General features: G+C 37.0%; 1 protein-coding gene across 1 annotated transcript; it reads right to left on the reverse strand.

Annotated features, from left to right (window-relative positions):
• Positions 1-37: 37 nt before the first annotated feature.
• Positions 38-20152, reverse strand: csnk2a1 (casein kinase 2, alpha 1 polypeptide; the record flags this gene model as incomplete). Its single annotated transcript, XM_056258426.1, has 15 exons — positions 20025-20152; positions 18828-18917; positions 18635-18713; positions 15812-15940; positions 15492-15603; positions 15293-15394; positions 15039-15089; positions 14889-14948; positions 12166-12249; positions 5281-5391; positions 4732-4833; positions 4444-4544; positions 4143-4291; positions 614-703; positions 38-186 (listed from the first exon to the last, which is right to left on the reverse strand). Coding segments are annotated over exons 4-15 (1212 nt in total), but the record flags the coding sequence as incomplete, so codon positions are not given.
• Positions 20153-21060: the final 908 nt, after the last annotated feature.

The raw sequence follows: 21060 nt of genomic DNA on the forward strand, positions 1-21060 counted from the left end.
GAGAGAGAGAGAGATGTGAAAGAGAGGGGGGGGGGGGGGGGGGGGGGGGGGGCAGTTGGTGTTCAGGGCTGGCTCCAGCGGCAGTGGGCACTTGTGTGGCCATTGTGTTTGGGGCAGGGATGACAGGTGAGCCGGCGCTGATGTTTGCGATGTTGGGCTGTGTGCTCGCAGTCATAGAGGTGATGCCTGCAGTGCGAAAGCCACCAACACGTTTAGCCTAGTGTTTTGATTTCCTGCACACAGTCGAAGTCTGAATATCTCTATTAGTAACATCTGTTCAAAAGCTTTTTAATCAAAAGATACGTTTTCTAAACAATTTTGAATTATTAATAGTTTCACCCAAAAATTAACATTATCATTTATTCACCCTTATGTCATTCCAAATCTGTACGACTGTCTTTTGTAGAACACAAAATAGGAAATTAAAAAAATTCTAGTGTTTTGAACACCATTGTATGAGGGGGGGGGGGTCCAAAACATCTTGTGTGTTCTGCAGAACAAGTCAAAGGTTCGAAATGACATGAGGGAGATGACAATTTCAATAAAAGACTATTTAAATAATAAAAAAATTCCATCAGAGATGAAGCACAGAGGAGAAAGATAAATGGTTTACCTGCCATCAAGCTAGAAGAGCTGACCGGTGTGGAACTAGCAGCCATTCCTGCTGCCGGCGCTCCTCTGCCCTGGTCTTTAACTATGGGGTCTACACACAAAGAAACATACCATAAATGTTATCTCAACATGAAGACAAATTATGACATGAAGTTTCCATCAACATGTACATTAATTCCATCTGAAGCAGTTAAACAGTTCCATGACACCTTTCAACTTGCATCTGGCAACTTCACTCAAACCAAAAACTATCTGTAACAATTGTACTAAGCAGGGCTCAAAAATAAGGATGGCCTGGTCTAGTGTGTGAGTTTTAGACAATTTGTCACTTTCCCTACTGTGTTTTGTAGTTGATCATTTACATGTTTTTTTTTTTCTTTCTTATTTTCTGGCAATGACCAGGATAATTCACAAGAAAATAAAGAGCAAAAGGAGGAGACATGATGTAAATACAAAGTATTTGTCCTCTGCATTCAACACCAAGTTAGTGCACACACATTAGGAGCAGTGAGAAGAACACACACTGCAAACCGTGGACACACAAACACCCGGAGCAGTGGGCAGCCATTCACTGCAGCAGCTGGGGAGCGATTGGGGGGTTAAGTGCCTTGCTCAAGGGCACCTCAGTCGTTTCCTGCCAGCATTGAGAATCGATGGGTTACAAGTAGGGATGCACCGATCCACATTTTTTTCACTTCCGATCCGATCCCGATACCTGAATTTGGATATCGGCCGATACCGATACTTTTCCGATACCAGAGCTGTGTTTGCTTAATATTTTTATTATCATTATTGTTGATTATATGATGCTGAAATAAACTCCTCTCTACAGGCAAGTATGATATGTACGTATGTATGCATGTATGTCAATATATATATATATATATATATATATATATATATATATATTAAATAGGGGTGTAACGATATTTGAACCGAACCGAAAAACCGCGATACACCACCCACGATACGTATCGCGATACTCTCATGGTGAACCGAACGCGCCCCGCCCCCTGCGGCCCCCGCCCAGCCCCGGCTCATTGCACCTCATGTGTTGTGTACACAACGAATACAGGGCTGTTGCCTAACCACCATTAACCACATATAATCGCAATAAGCTCAGTGTTTTGTTACTTTTGATAATAAGCCAGGTGTAATCTTTCAAATTATGTCTATTTGATCACGAAATGCAAACAATAAATGCCGTTTTGGCGCTCTTAGATGTGGCGTGACAGATATCACTGTATGCATGCGGCAGCGCGGAGCGCGATCATCTTTTCCTCAGTTACAGAATAAACATGAATGGACACCCGAAGGTATGTTGAAAGATACAGTATACTTACTGAAAGGCATCATAACTCGTGTAAACACTCAATCAGTGTTTCAACAGCGGAAATACGTCAATAAAACGCTTAGTTTTTCACATAGCTTTATATTTACCTCATGCAAGTCATTCAGTGTCCACAGCTTGCTGGTTTGCTAACTCTTTCACTAAATAAATGATATATATTAGCCTATATATTATATTTTACTTAACCTGTTTATGATGTCTTGATTATTTAATGTATGTTTAAAATAGTTGTCATGAAAATAACAGCAACTGTGTAAATTATTATATGACAATAACAAATTAGAGTAAAAACATGTTAATGCAAAAATTGCCTTATGTGCAGTTTACATGTTTTCATACAATTTGTTATTTGAGTGTTGATTATTATTATATAATTTAGGTTAAAAGTCTAGGCTCTGTTGTTAAGCTTTAATGTTATAGTAATGTGCAAGTAAGGGCTGTAGTTTACAGCATTAGCAGATAATTTTGTTGTCCTTGAGAAACGTTTACTTGTAATTGAATTAATTTAAAGACAAGGACACAATTTGTTCATTAAAGCACTGTTTAATAAAAAATAAAAGCAATTTTAGCTTTCTAACCCCCCCCCCCCCCCACCCCACCGAAATGAACCGAACCGAGACCTCAAAAACCGTGGGACGAACCGAACCGTCAGGTTTGTGTATCGTTACACCCCTAATATTAAACAATAGATAAACAAAAGATAGACAATTAAACAAAGATACACATTATACAGGCCTACACAGTGCTTTAATTTCAGGAAGGTCTACTAACATTATTCAGGTATGGTCTAAAAATAATTATAATAAAGTAATCAAAAGTAAAATAGCACTGCAAAGTTTATCATAGATAGATTTATGCTTATTAAAGCTAAAGTTATTCATTCAAGAGCTGTGAGTGATTGCCTCTTTGCCTTTTGTTGTTTGATTCTCAGTAATGAAACAATCGTCAGCATGTTTATTAGACTGCTTCCCCTTTAAGAACGAGTGCACCATATTTTCTCCCAACTATTTCCATAACTACGTCCATTTTAGACAAACTGTTTAAGTGAATCTCCAAGCCGGTCATTTTGACATTTTTGTGTAGGCTACATTTGATCGTTTAGACGTGCATATGAAGCCCAAAGTATAATGTGCTTGTCTCGTTGCGGTCTGTTTCGGAGCGCGCGACGCGGGAACAGCTTCTCTTGCGCAGATTTTTGTGCTTTTAATAGCTTTTTTTATTATTAAAAGCGTCCCGCAATTTAGCAACAGTAGAGACTGCATTTTACAACAATCACCGATCATGCTGATGGGCTGTCGTGTTGTGCGCGCTGTGGCACCGCGTGAGAGATCTCTCTCTTTCTCTTCTGGACTGCGAATAGCAAACATGCATCACAGACAAATGGTTTAATTAATACGGCTTTGCAAACATTGCATTTTGCTGTCTTGCTCTGCTGTGGTGTTTCCAGTGTGAAGTATTTCCACCATAGGATTTCCACACAGCGAACATGTTGGCAGCTCAATGCTATCCTGCGAGCTGGCTGCAAACTGCGGAATGGATTTCCTGAGGGGGGGTCTCTGTGTCTCATTGAGCCGCACCTCCGTTCAGGATATCCATTCCACAGTTTGCAGCCAGCTAGCAGACTAGCCGGCGGGCCGCGGGAATCACTTTTGGAGTCGTTTCAGCAGACTACGTTAAAGCGCAGACATGGCTCATGGATATCGGATATCTCCGCAGGTTGGATCGGGAAAATCCGATACGTGAATTACGCTGGTATCGGTCCCGATACCGATACTTGATCGGATCGGCCCCATCCCTAGTTACAAGTCCGACTCTCTAATCATTAGGCCACAACTGCCCCTTTTTAAAGCTTTTGCATTAAAAATTATGTATAAAAAATGCAAAAAAAAAAAAAAAACATTGAAGAGACTGTATAGCACAGCTGATTAATATCATTATTTTTGAGCTCCGCAATCAGTTTCTAGTCCCAAATGAAATCACCATGAGGAAGAAAAATTAATTAATGAATAGAACGTCACCATTTATTACTGATCAAATAGCTTTGAAGAATGCAGGACCATAAATTCATTGATTTATTAAAAGGACATACAAGCAAAAACAGCATCAAACTCAGAGACTGGAAAGCATTCACAGGTTTCCAGGGAGTAAATTTTGAAAGTGCTAAACTCTGGGAACTCACAGAAGTAAGGGTGGTCCATGGCCTCGCGGGCAGTCAGTCGCGCCTGGTGGTCATAACGTAGCAGCTTGTCCAGAAAATCCAGAGCCTCTGTACTGACCAGGTGCTGATTCTCACTGTGCACAAACCGTTCCCATCTTTTCCGGGAGTGTCTGGGTGAATGAGTGAGATGTTAAAATGCCATAAATATGACTATACACACACACTTCAGTTTTATAACTAAAAATAAAACAGCTATGGGAGGTAAAAAATTGTTTTAATTAAACTAGATAAAAAGTCTGTCCATCCTGTATTAAATTCATACCTGCCCAAAATGTCATTGAAACGTGGGTCCAGCTCAATGTTATATTTGTCAATGTAATCATACAGGTCCTCTGTACCCAGAACCTTTGCAATCCGAACCAACTAAACAGAAAAACAAGATCACATCAATAAACTGTTCACAAAAGATATTAACCAGCATTATAAAAGTAGATTTTTCCAAAACAGCAAGATTATGAATTCATCAGTCAGGTATAATGTGAATGACTGGACATCACTGCTATTTGTTTAGAATAAACAAGTTGAGACTAAAAATTAATAAATGGTAGACCTGGTCATAGTTGTCATGTCCATGGAAAAACGGTTCCTTCCTGAAGATCATACTGGCCAGCATGCATCCAAGACTCCACATATCCAGACTGTAGTCATACATCTGGAGAGAGACCAAAACATTTATTTGACTAACTCAAAAATATCAACTGGAATTGTCAATAAATGTGAAAACCACAATTAAAAATCTTAAGTAGAGATGTTAATGATTAATCAGTAAACGATTAATCGGCAATACTAATTATTCAATTGTGGATTCATAAATTTGAACACAAATGTGTTCAGTAATCATGCAATGTCCACCACAAAAACCCTGATCTTATATTAATGTAAAATATGATATCTGTGCGGCAACAGTATCTGTTAATGGACACCATAGCACGCAAGAACCGGACAAATCGTACCGCAACATTCGATTTCTATGTTGCTCCGAAAAAAATGTATTCTACACATGCCAAGATATGTAATCATTTGTATCATTGTGTGTAGTACCGATTGATTGATTGTTAATAACCTTGAAAATTCACATCCCTTATCTTAAGAGACTAACCTGATAGTCCACAAGTAGTTCAGGGCCTTTAAAATATCGGGAAGCCACACGCACATTGTACTCCTGGTTTGGGTGGTAAAACTCAGCCAATCCCCAATCAATCAAACGAAGCTTTAAAGGGAAAATGCATATTCAACAAATCAAAAACTGGACTCAATCTATATACACATTAAAATTGCCATCAATTACTCACCCTTATGTCGTTCCAAAACCATAAGAAATTCGTTCATCTTTGGAACACAAATTAAGATATCATTAATGAAATCTTTAAGATTTTTGGCCCTCCATTGACAGTCCACGCAACTACCACTTTGTTGATCTCTCATAAAGAGATCGTAAAACTAATCCGTTGAATCGAGTGGTTTAGTCCAAATTAAATTTAGGTTTTTATTCACATAAATATTCATCAGTGAACATAAAAAGAAGCTCAACCATACGCACGAGAACAAACCACACTGGTTCTTGCAGAATAACACACAAAAATGAACCTCATTAGCATGTTTGAGCTTCTGTTTTCCATATCTGATGTGTGCTGTTGATAAATGTTTATGTGAATAAAAACCTAAAATTCAATTAGTTCATCATTGAAAGCGGCCGTGTCTCTTTAGAAAATTTGGACTAAACCACTAAATTCATAATAGGGATGTTCATTTCTTTTTCTTTTTTCCCTAACCGACAACCAAAGCTCTTTAACCGATCATTAACCGCTAACTGACAAGACTATGTTAAATTCCATTAGAATGGATAAGGGTTTACCAATTAAAAATAAAAAAATTTAGGGGGTTTATTTTTACACGCGCAAATAGCAGCATAAACAACAGAAGAACATGAGGATTCATCGTCACATCACGCACCTGCAGCGCTTCTGTGAACGGAGAAAAACAGAATAAAATCATATATATAAAAAGGAATAAATACACTAAATATATTTCACTTAAATTAACAGATTAACAAAACGAAAAGAAAACTGCAAGTAGTATATGCTGAGTTTCAGTTCATTTTTGTGATGCGCTCCACAAACAAGTTCACGGAAAGGAAACTAAGACAGCATAAATCACATCCTGTTTTTTATTTTTTTTACAAAAGCACGCGTTTTATTTTTATTGTGTGTACAAAAATAAAAATAAACCTTTTACAGTTCCGAATGACATCTTACTCTTAATTAGCATGACCAGAGTATTTTAAGTTATTTCCGCTGTCATAAGGAAAGTAATTTCAAGTGATCGCGCAGACGCCACGCAGACACACACACAACATATCAGTTCTAGCATTGCTAACTATAATAAAAAAAATATATAATAAAATCCATTCAACCAAACATATAAAGTTACACTGCTCAATTTAAATAGTCCTTAGTACAATCTGTGCCATTCAGCGTGCCCTGTAGAATATGCCAAAAACAGTTTGCGCATGTGAAGAATGATGTTTTACGTCAATATTATAGCGCGAGTGAAGTATAAAGCCTATTTTCCATAAATAATATGAGAGAGGAGGGCTACGTGAGACCAACGTCGGTTTCGGTTTTGCTTTAAATTATTTTGTTTTGGCTTAATGTTTATATTTATCATATAATTGTAATTCTTGTTCTCTTCTGAATACTTGTACTTTTTAAACCGGTAATTAATTATGTTAATTATTAACTATATTCGTTAATTATCAGTTAACCAGTTAATTATGAGAAACCCTAATTCATATGGATTACTTTTACAAAATCTCTTAATGAACGTTTTGAAGCCTGAAAGTGGTAGTTGCGTAGACTGTCAATGGAGGGACAGAAATCTCTCAGATTACATTGACAATATCTTCATTTGTGTTTTGAAGATGAAAGAAAGTCTTACGGGTTTGGAATGACATGAGAGCGAGTAAATTGTGACTTTTTGGGTGAACTAACCCTTAACATTCAAAAGTTTGGCATCAGTAAGATTTTCTTTTTTTTTTTAAAGAAATTTATACTTTCAGCAAGGACACATTAAATTGATCAGAAGTGACAGTAAAGACTTTTACATTGTTACAAAACATTTTCAAATATATGCTGATCTTTTGAACTTTCTAATAATCAAAGTATTGTAAAAGCACCATTGTTTCCAATAAATAAATAAATAAATAGAAGCACAACTGTTTTCAACAATGATAAATGTTTCTTGGGCACCAAATCAGCATATTAGTTGAGATGGACCGATTGCAATTTTTTGGCCGATTCCAATTTTCTTTCTAAGAACTATAACTGACAGCATATACAAACAAAAACCTACGTTTCTTCAATGCAAAATTTTATTTTCTTAAAACACGCAAAAAGTAATAAAATAAGAACAAATAAACAAATTGCAAACAACAGCACAAAAAAATGCAAAAGAATTGAGAGATGAAATAAACACGGCTTTAAGTCTAACAGTAGGTGACCAAGTAAGAAATACTACAGAAATTAAAGTAATCAAATGTAAAATAAAACTGGCTAGTCTTCAATTGTAAAAATTAAATACAGATTAATGCTTAAAATTAAAGTTACTTTAAAGGGGTGGTTGATTATGATTTCACTTTTCTAACTTTAGCTAGAGTGTAATGTTGCTGTTTGAGCATAAACAACATCTGCTAAGTTACAACTTCAACTATACTATATATAAACAAAGTTCAAAGCAAAGGGAGATATTTGCTTTTAAAGAAATCGTTTTTTAAGGACTACAACAAACGACTGGTAGGAACTACACGGGCTTCCTCCCGGGTTAGTGACATCACTAACCCTAAAATTTACATAAACCCCGCCCCCGGGAACACGCAGTCCATATTAAGAAGAGGAAGAGCTGTTGTAGTCAAGCACATTTGTGAGTCAGCTCAAACTGTAGCATCCATCTTTTCTAGGGGTGTAACGATATTTGAACCGAACCGAAAAACCGCGATACACCACCCACGATACGTATCGCGATACTCTCATGGCGAACCGAACACGCCCCGCCCCCTGCTGCCCCGCCCCGGCTCATTGCACCTCATGTGTTATGTGTACACAACGAATACAGGGCTGTTGCCTAACCACCATTAACCACATATAATCGCAATAAGCTCAGTGTTTTGTCACTTTTGATAATAAGCAAGGTGTAATCTTTCAAATTATGTCTATTTGATCACGAAATGCAAACAATAAATGCCGTTTTGGCGCTCTTAGATATGCCGTGACAGATATCACTGTATGCATGCGGCAGCACGGAGCGCGATCATCTCTTCCTCAGTTACAGAATAAACATGAATGGACACCCGAAGGTATGTTGAAAGTAGGGCTGTGTTGAAAAATTCGATTCACCAATTCTGAATCGATTTTCATATTAATTTCTAAAGATCGATCCGTAACTCAGAGGATCGATTTAATAATAGGAACTTTAACTTGCCGCGACTGGGAGATCCCTGTATGCGCATTGAAAGGCTTTCACTCAGCGCGCACACTGTTACAACAACGGGCTTTGAGTGAGTCATTCGTTCATTCAACGAACACGTTCAAAAAAGCTGATTCATTAAAAGAGATGTAATGAAACAAGGTGTTAATTATTTTTAACTTTGAGTTCCACTTTTCAAGGCTCAGCTGAGCAGCAATGCGTCGCATGGGTAACGCTGAAGCTGATGCTTCACTTATTAGAGACCAATATGGCATTGATTCAATGCGTGACTCGCTGATTTTATTTCCCCGCGGCTTCCTCGCGCTGTGGAATGCTGACCAGCGCTGCTCCTGACGCGCATTTATGGTAAATACCCGTGACGTGAACGTTAAAAGGCAGATACGACAAATATTTAGCTTTCCTTTGACACGGCAACCTTTTTCACGAATACATATGACTTCAAAGACAGCCGCAGGTAATCCGCACGCGCTCTGCCGATCTCTCTCATTCACTGTCTGTGCGAAGCCTCTGTAGGCTACAAATCACCACGATAAACAGTCTTGTTTGTTATCATTATGAACTTGTTTAACATTCAATACACATGCATGAAGTTCAAAACAAGCAGTTAAATGTCTATAATAGCCTAATAGTATCAATATGTTGCATAACTACAGTCCTGTAATTCAGGTAACAGCTGGAAAAAAAAACAAAAAAACTCATATCTAAATCTAGAAAATCGGATCAGATCGGATCGAATCGAATAATGATAATCGATTCAAGATCTTGAGAATCGGAATCGAATCGATTCTTGAAATTTGAATCGAAACCCAGCTCTAGTTGAAAGATACAGTATACTTACTGAAAGGCATCATAACTCGTGTAAACACTCAATCAGTGTTTCAACAGCGGAAATGCGTCAATAAAACGCTTAGTTTTTCACATAGCTTTATATTTACCTCAGGCAAGTCATTCAGTGTGCACAGCTTGCTGGTTTGCTAACTCTTTCACTAAATAAATGCTATATATTATATTTTACTTAACCTGTTTATGATATCTTGATTTAATGTATGTTTAAAATAGTTGTCATGAAAATAACAGCAACTGTGTAAATTATTATATAACAATAACAAATTAGAGTAAAAACAGGTTAATGCAAAAATTGCCTTATGTGCAGTTTACATGTTTTCATACAATTGCTACAAATATTACAAATTCATAAATGATATAATAATAATCAACACTCAAATAACAAATTTTGTTATTTGAGTGTTGATTATTATTATATCATTTAGGCTAAAAGTAGGCTCTGTTGTTAAGCTTTAATGTTATAGTAATGTGCAAGTAAGGGCTGTTGTTTACAGCATTAGCAGCAGATAATTTTGTTATCCTTGAGAAACGTTTACTTGTAATTGAATTAATTTAAAGACAAGGACACAATTTGTTCATTAAAGCACTGTTTAATAAAATATAAAAGCAATTTTAGCTTTCTTAACCCTCCCCACCCACCGAAATGAACCGAACCGAGACCTCAAAACCGTGGGACGAACCGAACCGTCAGGTTTGTGTATCGTTACACCCCTAATCTTTTCACATGCAATAGAAAAAAGTCACTGTGTGCATCTCACAACAGTTCCTATACAAGCGATTTATAGATTATCCTGACAGAATATGCTAATTGAAGATAGTTAACTCCACATCAGCAACATAAATTAATCAACTAACCATTCAGAAATGTCCTGTTGTATTCTACATGTTGTCATTTCTTCTTAGTCTCTTCATCTTTGTCTGACTCTGGTTTAAACATACAAGGCAGAACGGTTTCTGACATTTTAGTGTCTGCGTGAGGTAATCGGAGCTGCTAACACACACAAGCTCTTGAAGCTCCGCCCACTGTGTCGGGAGCTGCAGCTCATTTGCATTTAAAGGGCCAGGCACAAAACGGTGCGTTTTTGCTAACCCTCAAAAAGTGACAACTTTAACATGCTATATAAAAATATCTGTGGGGTATTTTGAGCTAAAACTTCACATACACTCTGGGGACATCAGAGATTTATTTTACATCTTGTGAAAAGGGCATTATACTACCCCTTTAATTGTAAGTCAAGAGCAGAGATTGATTTTCTTTGTCTTTTGTTCTTTGATTAACATGACTGACAGAGGCAGGAATATTAGACTGCTGTCACTTTAAGAGTGTATGGACAGATCCAATATACTGTTACACAACATGCGTTTTGTTTCTCAACTATTTACGTTCCAAAACTGACTGTTTAACTAAAAACTCGCCAACACCAGCATTTTGACTATTTTGTGTATTTGATTTACACACATTTAAGAACAGTAAGCCATTCATTTTGGTACTTGTGACTTACAAGCTGTTTGAGAGGCAGCTTCAAGTGTGCTTATGTAGATCAGTGGTGCGTGTGCTTTTGGTGTAAGCATGAAACCTGTGGGAATTTGTTAAACTATGCACTATTTAATTATGCTCTCCTCGTGCAGCTGTAGCACTCCCTTCAAAATCAACCGAAGCCCTAAAATTATACTTATGAATTTTTTGTCCAGAAAGCTCATTTCAGTTTGATAATATTTTTTTTCAATTTTTAATGCAATTTTTTGGAGATTGTGTTTATTATTTTATTTACCTCTAAATTACTAGATTTTATAAATAATTTAATTATCATCAAAAATCAGCTCAAAAAGTCTCACCATTTATTTTGCATTTGTATGTGTGTGGGGCAGGGTAGAGCTGTTTCTTAATTGTAAATGTGTTCAAATCAAACCACTTAATATCTATATGACGACTATCATAATGCAGTCTGCATTGTGACTGACTTATTTGAAAAAAAATTGCCTGTTATATGACCGCCCATTAATTTAAATGGGCATTCCTGTGTGCATGCGAGAGCTCTGCATTGGGCATGTTCTATAGTCTCATGCCTTCATTTGAGTTTTTTTGTTTTGTTTTTTTGACTGAAGGGAGTGCAACTATTTTTATTATAATCACAGAAACCCCACAAATTCAGTAAAAAAATTTGTGTGTATTCCAAGTTCAAGTGCGACAAAGTCCTAAGATCTTGGACCACTCTGATGAACACTCAATTTTGAAAAACTGGCAACAAAAACGGACCGGCCGGCCACCGGTCCGGGCTGAGCATGTGGAAAACCGGCTTATTCCGGACCCTGGCCCTTCGATCGGTGCACCTCTACATATTAGAATGATTTCTGAAGGATCATGAGGCACTGAAGACTGGAGAAATTATTCTAAAAATTCACCTTTGCCATCACAGAAATAAATTACATTTCAAAAATATATTTAAAAAGAAAACAGTTCTTTTAAATTGCAGTATTTCAAAATACTGCTGTTTTTACTGAATCGGATCAAATAAATGCAGCCTTGATCAGAATATGGGATTTTCAAATGCATTAAAAAAAAGCTACTGACCCCAAACCTTTGAATGGTGCTGTACATATACATAAATAAACAAGCAATGCTCAACGTTGGGTATATTCTTAACTTGGGTGATACCTTTCTGTGCTCATGGTCAATCATAACATTGTGTGGTTTTACGTCTCTGTGCATTATTCCCATACTGTGGCAGTAGTCGAGAGCCTGGGGATAAAAGAGCGTATATTATTATATACATATTATTAATACTATGAGCTAGGGCTGGACGATATGGCCAAAATTTATATCACGATATATTTCTTAATTTCGGTCGATACGATATAATTCCGATATCGATATGAACAGTATAAAAGCCTCAGGAAAAACTGCCAAGAACGCCCACAATGAATGTCTGTACCTACAAACTTGTGAAAGATTAATTTGCCAAGTCTCTGAAACCTCCTCCTATAAAACTTCATAATATTTTAGGAATAAAAATGGTACAAATAAATGATTGTTAATATTTCATTTGTATTTAGCCTTCGTACAAACAAGAAATGTGAAATCACGGTCAAATAAACATAAGACTCGAAATATTAATATCTTTAACTTTAAACTATAGGCTAACATAGGTTGATTATAATATTCTTATATATTGAAAAAGGTGCTTCAGCCAGAATAAAGAATAAGAAAAGTGCTCAGAGTTGCTGCAGAAAAAAAACCGCAACAAAACCAGATGTTGCTGAGGGACATTTTGAGTGTTGACACCCTGAATTCATTCCGATTGATGAATCTGAATGTAGTGTTTACATGAACGCTTAACAAGTGATCGGGTCACAAGCTTTAAGCTTCAAATCGGAATTGATTTTTTGACATGTGCACACTGCACAAATAGAGTTTCCCGCTGTTTGCACATAATAACTATTCTCCTACATTGATTATTTGTTTTAAACCGCAGACTTAATATTTATCCATTTCTGGTGATAATTTGGAGACAATGAACATATGAACCGTTGTGCCGCTGTTTACATTTATAACGCAGTTAAAACGCCCCTCACCGCCATAGACTAGGGGTGGAACTGTACACAGAAGTCACGGTTCGGTACGATTTCGGTACAATGGAGGGAAAAGCAAAACAAAAATGCAGAAGGCATTGTATTTTTTAAATAAGTTATTAATAAAGGCATAGAACCAGTTTATTTGTAGTGCACTGACAATAGTTTTATATAATTAGTTTAATAAAAAGACAAAAAGACCTTGCGATATGTTTGGTAATTGTACCTGAATTAATTTAAAATTAATTTGCTATATTTCAGATCAATATATTTGTTTTCCTTAATTTTAATTAACATTATTAATTAACAATGTAACATTATTCTCATCTGAATTATAAATAATCGATTTCTGTATAAAATAATACTACCATTAAAAACACAACTTAAAACACTTGATTTTCTTTTTTAATCAATGTAGAATGTGTAAGATCAGTGCTCCGAGGACAAGAAATGAAAACCAATGCAATATTATGAATGTCCAAAAGATGGGACCCACAGACTGTTATGAAATGGAGTTGGATAAATATGTTTTGCTTTGTGTGTGTGTGTGTGATTTTGGTTGGGTGACAGTTGTAGGTTACAGTTTGACAAGAGTTTACAGTGTGACAAAAGCACAATGTTGTGTTTTATTGCGAGTGTACACAAATATAAGTAAACACTTTGCAGGTTTAATGATCTGTATGAACAAAATGACGGAGTATGTTTTTTATGTTTCCACTGTTCGATCGCGCCCGCGCGCCTCCCTCCCCCTCTCCCTCACAGTTCGATCGCGCCCGCGCCTCTCTCTCTCTCTCGCACACACACACACTCCAGCATTGCAATCTTGACATCGCAGCCTGTTCATTATGCGGTCACACCAAACGCGAATAGAGCGTCAAATTCACGTCTAGTTCGACGCTAGTCCAAAGCGAATAGGACCTAGCCGATGGTACAGATAAAGAACCCGCGTATCTAACAGTAGTTCCGCATTACATTAATTAATTTGCACGTGAGTTTTATTTATTTTTATACCGTGTATTCTCTGTGTAAATTCGGGCACCGAACCGTGACGCCCGTACCGTTTCGGTTCAATACAAATACATGTACCGTTCCACCCCTACCATAGACTGTAAAAAAAAAAGAAAAGCGCACGCACCCAAAACCAGTCGTCTGTGGATGAGACTCTGAAACAAGGACTGGTGGGACGTTGTCCTGCTCCACTTCACAGATGCTGAGTGAAATGAGAATTATAGAATGGCGGGACGCTCATTTATATAACACTTTATTTAAACAGGAAAAACAGCTTGTTCGCACGTCATACGCTATTTCAACGTCATTGCACATGCGCAGTCCTTTCAGTTTCGGTTTTCAATCCGATCAAGTGTTTACATGCCCTCTCGATCGTATTAGAAAAGGAATCAACCACCGCTCTCCATTCGATCGAAAATTCATTCGGATCAAGCTCAATCGGATCGATTAAGGCGTTTAAATTAAGGCTTTTCAGTCCGATCGAGCCGTCAATCCGATTGCTAATGGATTATCTGGTTGCATGTAAACGTAGCCCATGCCTGTAATGTATATTGAAATATCAAAAATGTGTTTAAAAATATCACCGTTATTGAAAAAAAATATTGCGATATATATTGATATTGTCCAGCCCTACTATGAGGATTACTCAAACTGTTTTGCCATTACAAATAAGCCAGTGAGGCAGATATTGGCTGGTTATGTTCCATGATATCGCTCTTGCAACCCACTTTTAAAATGGGCTTAAATAATGGTAAGGTCAATATGCACCTTTGTACAGGAGGATCATTGTGATCATCTCACCTTAAGAATTTCATACATGTAGAAGCGAATGTCATAGTCTGATAATGTTTGATACAGTTGCTGTGAAGAAAGAGAAACAATTAACTACAACCTCAAATTAAATGCATATACATTCTCTAAGGAGGGCCGACAAACATAAACATCTCTTACCTTGAAGTCTGTGTTGTTAACATGCTCAAAAACCAGCGCTGGTGTTCGGGACTGTGGATGGAAAAAGCAGAATGTGTTTTAACCCCGAGGGCACACAAACACACTTGCATATTTACTTTGAAAATTAATTAACTTTCCAAGAAAATACCAGCAAGACATTATAAAAAGAGTCACAGTTGAAAAAATACACTGACACAGTCATAAAGTAAGGAAGACAATGACAGTTTAACTCCCAAATATTTCAATAAACTCACCACAGGATCCTTTACGATGTCTAAAAGCGTTATGATGTTGGGGCCTCCTCTCAAGTTCTCCAGAATTTTTATTTCTCGTTTAATTTTCTTCTTTTTCACTGGCTAAACGTACAAGGGGGGAAAAAAACACCTTAAATATAAACAGACTTATCTCCTGTCAAATCTTCTCTGAGGTGTGAAACAAAACATCAGATGATACCTTGAGTATTTTGACGACTACTTTCTCATTGTTAGTGATGTTTATGGCTTCAAACACTTCACTGTATTTTCCCCGGCCAAGCTTTCGCACTAACTGATAGTCATCCTGATTTCTGCATAATACAAACATACAACAGAGTACATACAATGTGAGTTTAACACTAACACTCTGAAAGCATCAAACATTAATTGTTAAAGCAGCACATTTGATCCAAGGCTTCGGAAAAGCACAAATACTTATATAACAATTAAATGTGAAAATTGGCTATTTAATTACAGCACATGTCATTTTTAAGTACTAAAAAATTAAAGAGAACACACCCCCAGTCCACCACATGGGATTCATAGTCCCAGTACTCTCTGGGTCGCTGTGTGTTTACATCAGGGTAAACTCGAGAGCGACTTGGGACAGGGCCAGACATATTCTACACACGGTATTCCCTGAAACACCTGGAAAGACAACAGTATAAAAAACAGAGTTTACAGGAGGATCAGGAAGATGTTTATCAAATCAAACAGCTTTGAATAGCACAGTAAATAAAAGCTCTGAATTGCATCTAGACCAAGGGTTTTCAAAGTGAGATACAGGGCTCAGGGCTCCAGACTAACTTTTCCACTGGTTGCACTGGTGCTACCAACTTTCTCAGTTGGTCGCACCAGCATATAATTTGGTCGCACTCGCACCTTTTTTCTTTTCTTTTTTTTGCTACATGCCATGGGATTAATCAATGCATGCTGATGAATAGTGGTCCTAAACTGCATACCATAGTTTTACACTGATGTAAAAAGACTGACAGTGACAAGACCTCATGTTAGCAAAATGTTTTAATCTTTTAACTATCAAATCAAAATATTCTCAAAAAAATATATTAAAACGTTAAAAGTAAAAAGATGACTGAAAAATAGTAGTATTTAATTAAAAGCATTTATGGTGAGATTACTACATTTTATTTAATTAAATGCATTTATGATGAAATTCATTGTCATGTTAATTTGTGCTCATTTTGACCACGAACTATGCGCTGTCACCTTAATTCAGCGCGTGCAGCACAGCAGAAATAGACTCGGTGTGTAAACGATCTATGCACTGCTGTATACGCACCACTCCTGGAACGGATGCAGTGAGAAAATACCGTGTCAGGCTAGACAAATATTGATCTTGACATTGTTAGCCTCTTGTCTTTTTTACATGTCGTACACTGTACATTTAACTTACACTTATTATGACTTAATTCCTAATTGGCGCATTTCACCATCAGTGTGCAATGCGCGTGACGTGTACGTTCGTTAATAAATAAACTGCAAGTGTCTTGCGGAAGAACATTGTAGCCGGAGCTACTTCCCTCCGTTAATGTCTATGGCAAGTCACGCAGACACTGGGCAACTCCGCGGTCGAGCCGACCCCGGGATAAAATAGTCAGAATTAGGGCTGCACGATTTGGGCCAAAATGATAATCACGATTATTTTTATCAATATTGAGATCACGATTAATTATCACGATTATTTGTTGATTTTAACCAAAACAAATGTTATTGTCACATAGGCTAATTATAACTGCTTTCACATTATGCTACATTCCTGCTAATGTACAACTATGTGCATCAAAATAAAACAGGTCCTCTTATTCACCAAAATTCAGTGCATCTCTTTAAAGAATAAATAAAAACAAATAAAACAATAAAGAAAATGTAGCAAAACTTCAACAGGGCACTATTTTACATTGTGTAAATATAAAATAAAAATATAAACTTGCATTGTACCTGCATAATGGATGTGAATAAAACGCACAAAATATACAATCAATAAAAAACAAATATTCCATAACAGAATGTAACCAAATGAGAACATTTCAAGGCAGAACTAAGCACTTAGCACTATGGAAGTTCGATTAATGGATGAAATTCAGAGTCATTGTTATTTGACGCTTAAGAAATGTAAAATGTTGTGGTACAGTGTCAGTGATTAGTCTTACTGCATAAATTGAATCTTATTTAATCCTCCAAAGTGTATGTGCTTGAATTATTTCTACTTATTAAACAATAGTTCAAAACAAGAGTTTGTAGTACTGATTATTGGAGTCCATTAATCGAACTTTCATGCCATATTAATATGTAGTATGTATGTACCAATTTACTAATGCTCACACTCGGTCTCTCACGCGCACCGTCACTCGGTCTCTCTCGCGCGCAGACACAATCGGTCTCTCTCGCGCGCTGTCGCTCGTACGCAGACACACTCGGTATCTTTCGCGCACTTTCGAGCGCGCTCTTGGACACTCGGTCTCTCGTGCACTGTCGCTCGCGCGCAGACGGTCTCTCTCGCGCACTCGGGCTCATGGAGGCACGTGATCAGACAGTGGTTTACGGAGCGCTAGATTGGCTTTACAAAAAAAAAAAACCCTTTGATACGGAGTGTTCTGTGAATGTAATGACGCATTTTAAATATCGCTCGGTCACGCGAATTTGATCGTGGGAAGCCAAAATCGCGATCGTGATTAAAATTCGATTAATCGTGCAGCCCTAGTCAGAATATAAACACTTACTATAGGCGTACCGTAGTGATTCAGGATAAGTCAAAAACACGGTTTGGAAAATGGATTCATGATGTACTCGTTAATTTTGAACATACGGACAGCAGCAGCTGCTGATACAACGGCGTTCTGTTGCGCACACTCGCACAAATGCGACCACATAAAATTTTAACTCGCACGTTTTTAAAAAAAATGGTTGCAGTCTAGAACCCTGGGGCTGCAGGTCAAATGTTTAGAGAAAAACTCTACAAAAACATTTAAGTTAAATAAATTAAACAGGTAAATAAATAAAAGCTAATTAAAATAAGTAGATGGGAGAATTAATAAATACACAGTACAATAATTAGCAGACAAATATAGTACTGTAACTTAATAGAAATTAAATATTTTCCAAGTAATATTTTGACATTATTAATAGGATTACGTTTTTTTTCCACAGTACAAACTGGGTCTTTATACAAGAAACTAAACCGATGCCTTTTACATTTTAGAATAGGACCCATTGCATGAGGATGACCATATTTGGAGGTCTGTGGCATCTAAAAGATTGAAAACCCCTGATCTAGATTAATTTCATAAAGTGTTAAGCATACTTATATATGTTGGTTATTACCTTGGAGGGTTCCTCCAAGCAGCAAATGACAGGTGAAGCTGATGAAGGCAGATGTGATGACTTTATGGTGGACCATAGGCTACAAAATACATTAAATTGGCCTGTTAAGACAGCTGATGATCAAATCAATTCAAAGTAAACCACTTTCATTTGAAATTCACTATATTCAAGCACTGCCACACAAACAACCCACCTGATTGTAATTCGAATGAAAGAGGACATCCAGGAGCTTATTCAGGAGACACAGCAATCCTAAAAGTCCTTCCTCATGGCCCTCCAGATGCTGGAAAACACAAGGAGGTTGTAAACTTTACAGACACCGCTGTACAACATCAGCCTGAGTATCAAAGTACTGATTTATGGAACAACGTCCATTAATAACAAACTAGGTTACTGTACTGCCAGATAGTCATTGGACTAACAAATCGCTGTTTGTGACAAGACGTGTGATCTTCCTGAATGAATTACTAATTATTAAAACCACATGAATTAGCTCAATTAAAGCAGGGATGGGAGAAAAAACACATTGGAATATATAAAAGCCGAACTAGAAATTATATTTAAGCTCTATAGCCTCCATTATTAAAAGGAATACTAGTAATTTTTTCCTTAAATCAATATCTTGTTTTGAGGAGCCACAGGCCTGGTGACACAGCCAAAGAAATCAGTCTAGCTCACTAGACAGCTTTTCTACATTCCCAACTTTGTCCACATGTAATACACATTATTAAATAACTACAAACAGATCATATAAGCAATATAATTACAGGATGTCTCAATTGTATTATCAGCTTTCCTAACAGCTGTTAGTTAGCCAGCTAGCCGCTAACTAGCATAACGTTTGCCACACCTAAGCCATATCTAATTCATTTAACGACACATTTAACTCATTCACACTCCAAATAGTTCATTTCAATTTAAAACAAATTATAGAAGCATAAATCACCCAATACACTAACCCGGGGACACATATCACAGTGTTCTATCGCACAAATGCTGCTAGCTGAACGTGGCGCAACACGCCACATCAAAGCTAACGCCATTCGCACAAAAGATTAAACAAGCGCATTCAAGAAAATACTAACCAATTCATAGTCATATGAATTATAAAACATACACGAAGTTTATATTTGTGTTTAATCGGACCCGCAATTAATCCAGCCAGTTTAGGTCGGTTTTTATAAAGAATACGGCGGGTTTAGGTGGTTAGCGAGTAACGTTAGCACTGGCACGCGCTAACTGTGTCGCCTGCAAATACCATGAGATAAATTCACACAAGCGTGTATTAGTACTCCAGTGCCTTACACGTGTGTCCTTTTTTGAAATAATGCGAAAAGCCAGTAAACATAAGAATACAAATATCAGTAGGTCGTAAAGCACACTGCATTACCTCTCGGCGTCTCCTGATAGACAATATGGCGGATGCTGCACTAGAGAAAGGCTGCGTCTCATTACCTAGCGACCTGCTCGACAAGACCGTGTTGAATGCGCATGTGATGTCTCAAGATGCTGTCTACGTAGGCAGCCCACTAGTTTTTGAGTCACGGCTAAAAAATATAACTCGCAGACACACAGACAGACCGGTTTCATTCTGTACATTCTGTATGTGACTAAACGTGTAGGCCACTGTGTATTGTAGGCGGTTACATGTCTAATGCTCCGGCAATGTAAATATTTTTAACCATGCCAAAAAATCTCCGAATCCTAGATACAGACAGACAGATTGACAGAAAGTGACGTGAAGTTTTTCTTTCTTTCTTTACTTAATTTTTGCAGGCTATGTTGGTATATTTCCAGAAATTATTTCTGCATTTATTTTCCCTTTTTTGTTTTTGCTTCAAAGTCTGCACATCTGTCAATGTTTTGTTTTCTAGTGTTTAGGTGTGTATGACATTATAAGCTATTCAATTGCATATAGTTTCTCCAATTGAATATTCATCCAATTTGTTTAAAGCAACCATAATTTTGAGCAATCAAATGAATCCTGCTCATTTGTATTATTGCACAATATGATTTCATGAACAGCAGACCATGTTACTAAGTAGTTAAAAACTAAAAAAGTTAACATTTAATCTTCCTAGTGGTAATTTTCAGAGGAGACAAAAAGGAGTGCTGTCCTTTCCCAGTTTTTATCTGGTGAATCTGTTGGCATTAACAACAAACAAAATGTTGTTTGTTGACAAACAAAGAAGATAAAGGCAAGTTCTCAAGGAGAATCAGTGTAGAATTACCCTCAGTTATAATTAAAATCCATGAACAGCTGTTAGCATTACAATATACACCCATTATATACCCTAGTTATTTCCCTTCTTTGTCAATTATTCCTTCTCTGATAGATCTTGTGATTATATCACAGAGACAGTGTTTTATAAAATATAATGTACAACATAAACTAACAACATGATTGTGAGAAATACCAGAATGAC

Source organism: Rhinichthys klamathensis, unplaced genomic scaffold (assembly GCF_029890125.1).
Source record: "Rhinichthys klamathensis goyatoka isolate OS25496 unplaced genomic scaffold, OSU_Roscu_1.1 h1tg000152l_1, whole genome shotgun sequence".
Lineage (NCBI taxonomy): Eukaryota > Metazoa > Chordata > Actinopteri > Cypriniformes > Leuciscidae > Rhinichthys > Rhinichthys klamathensis.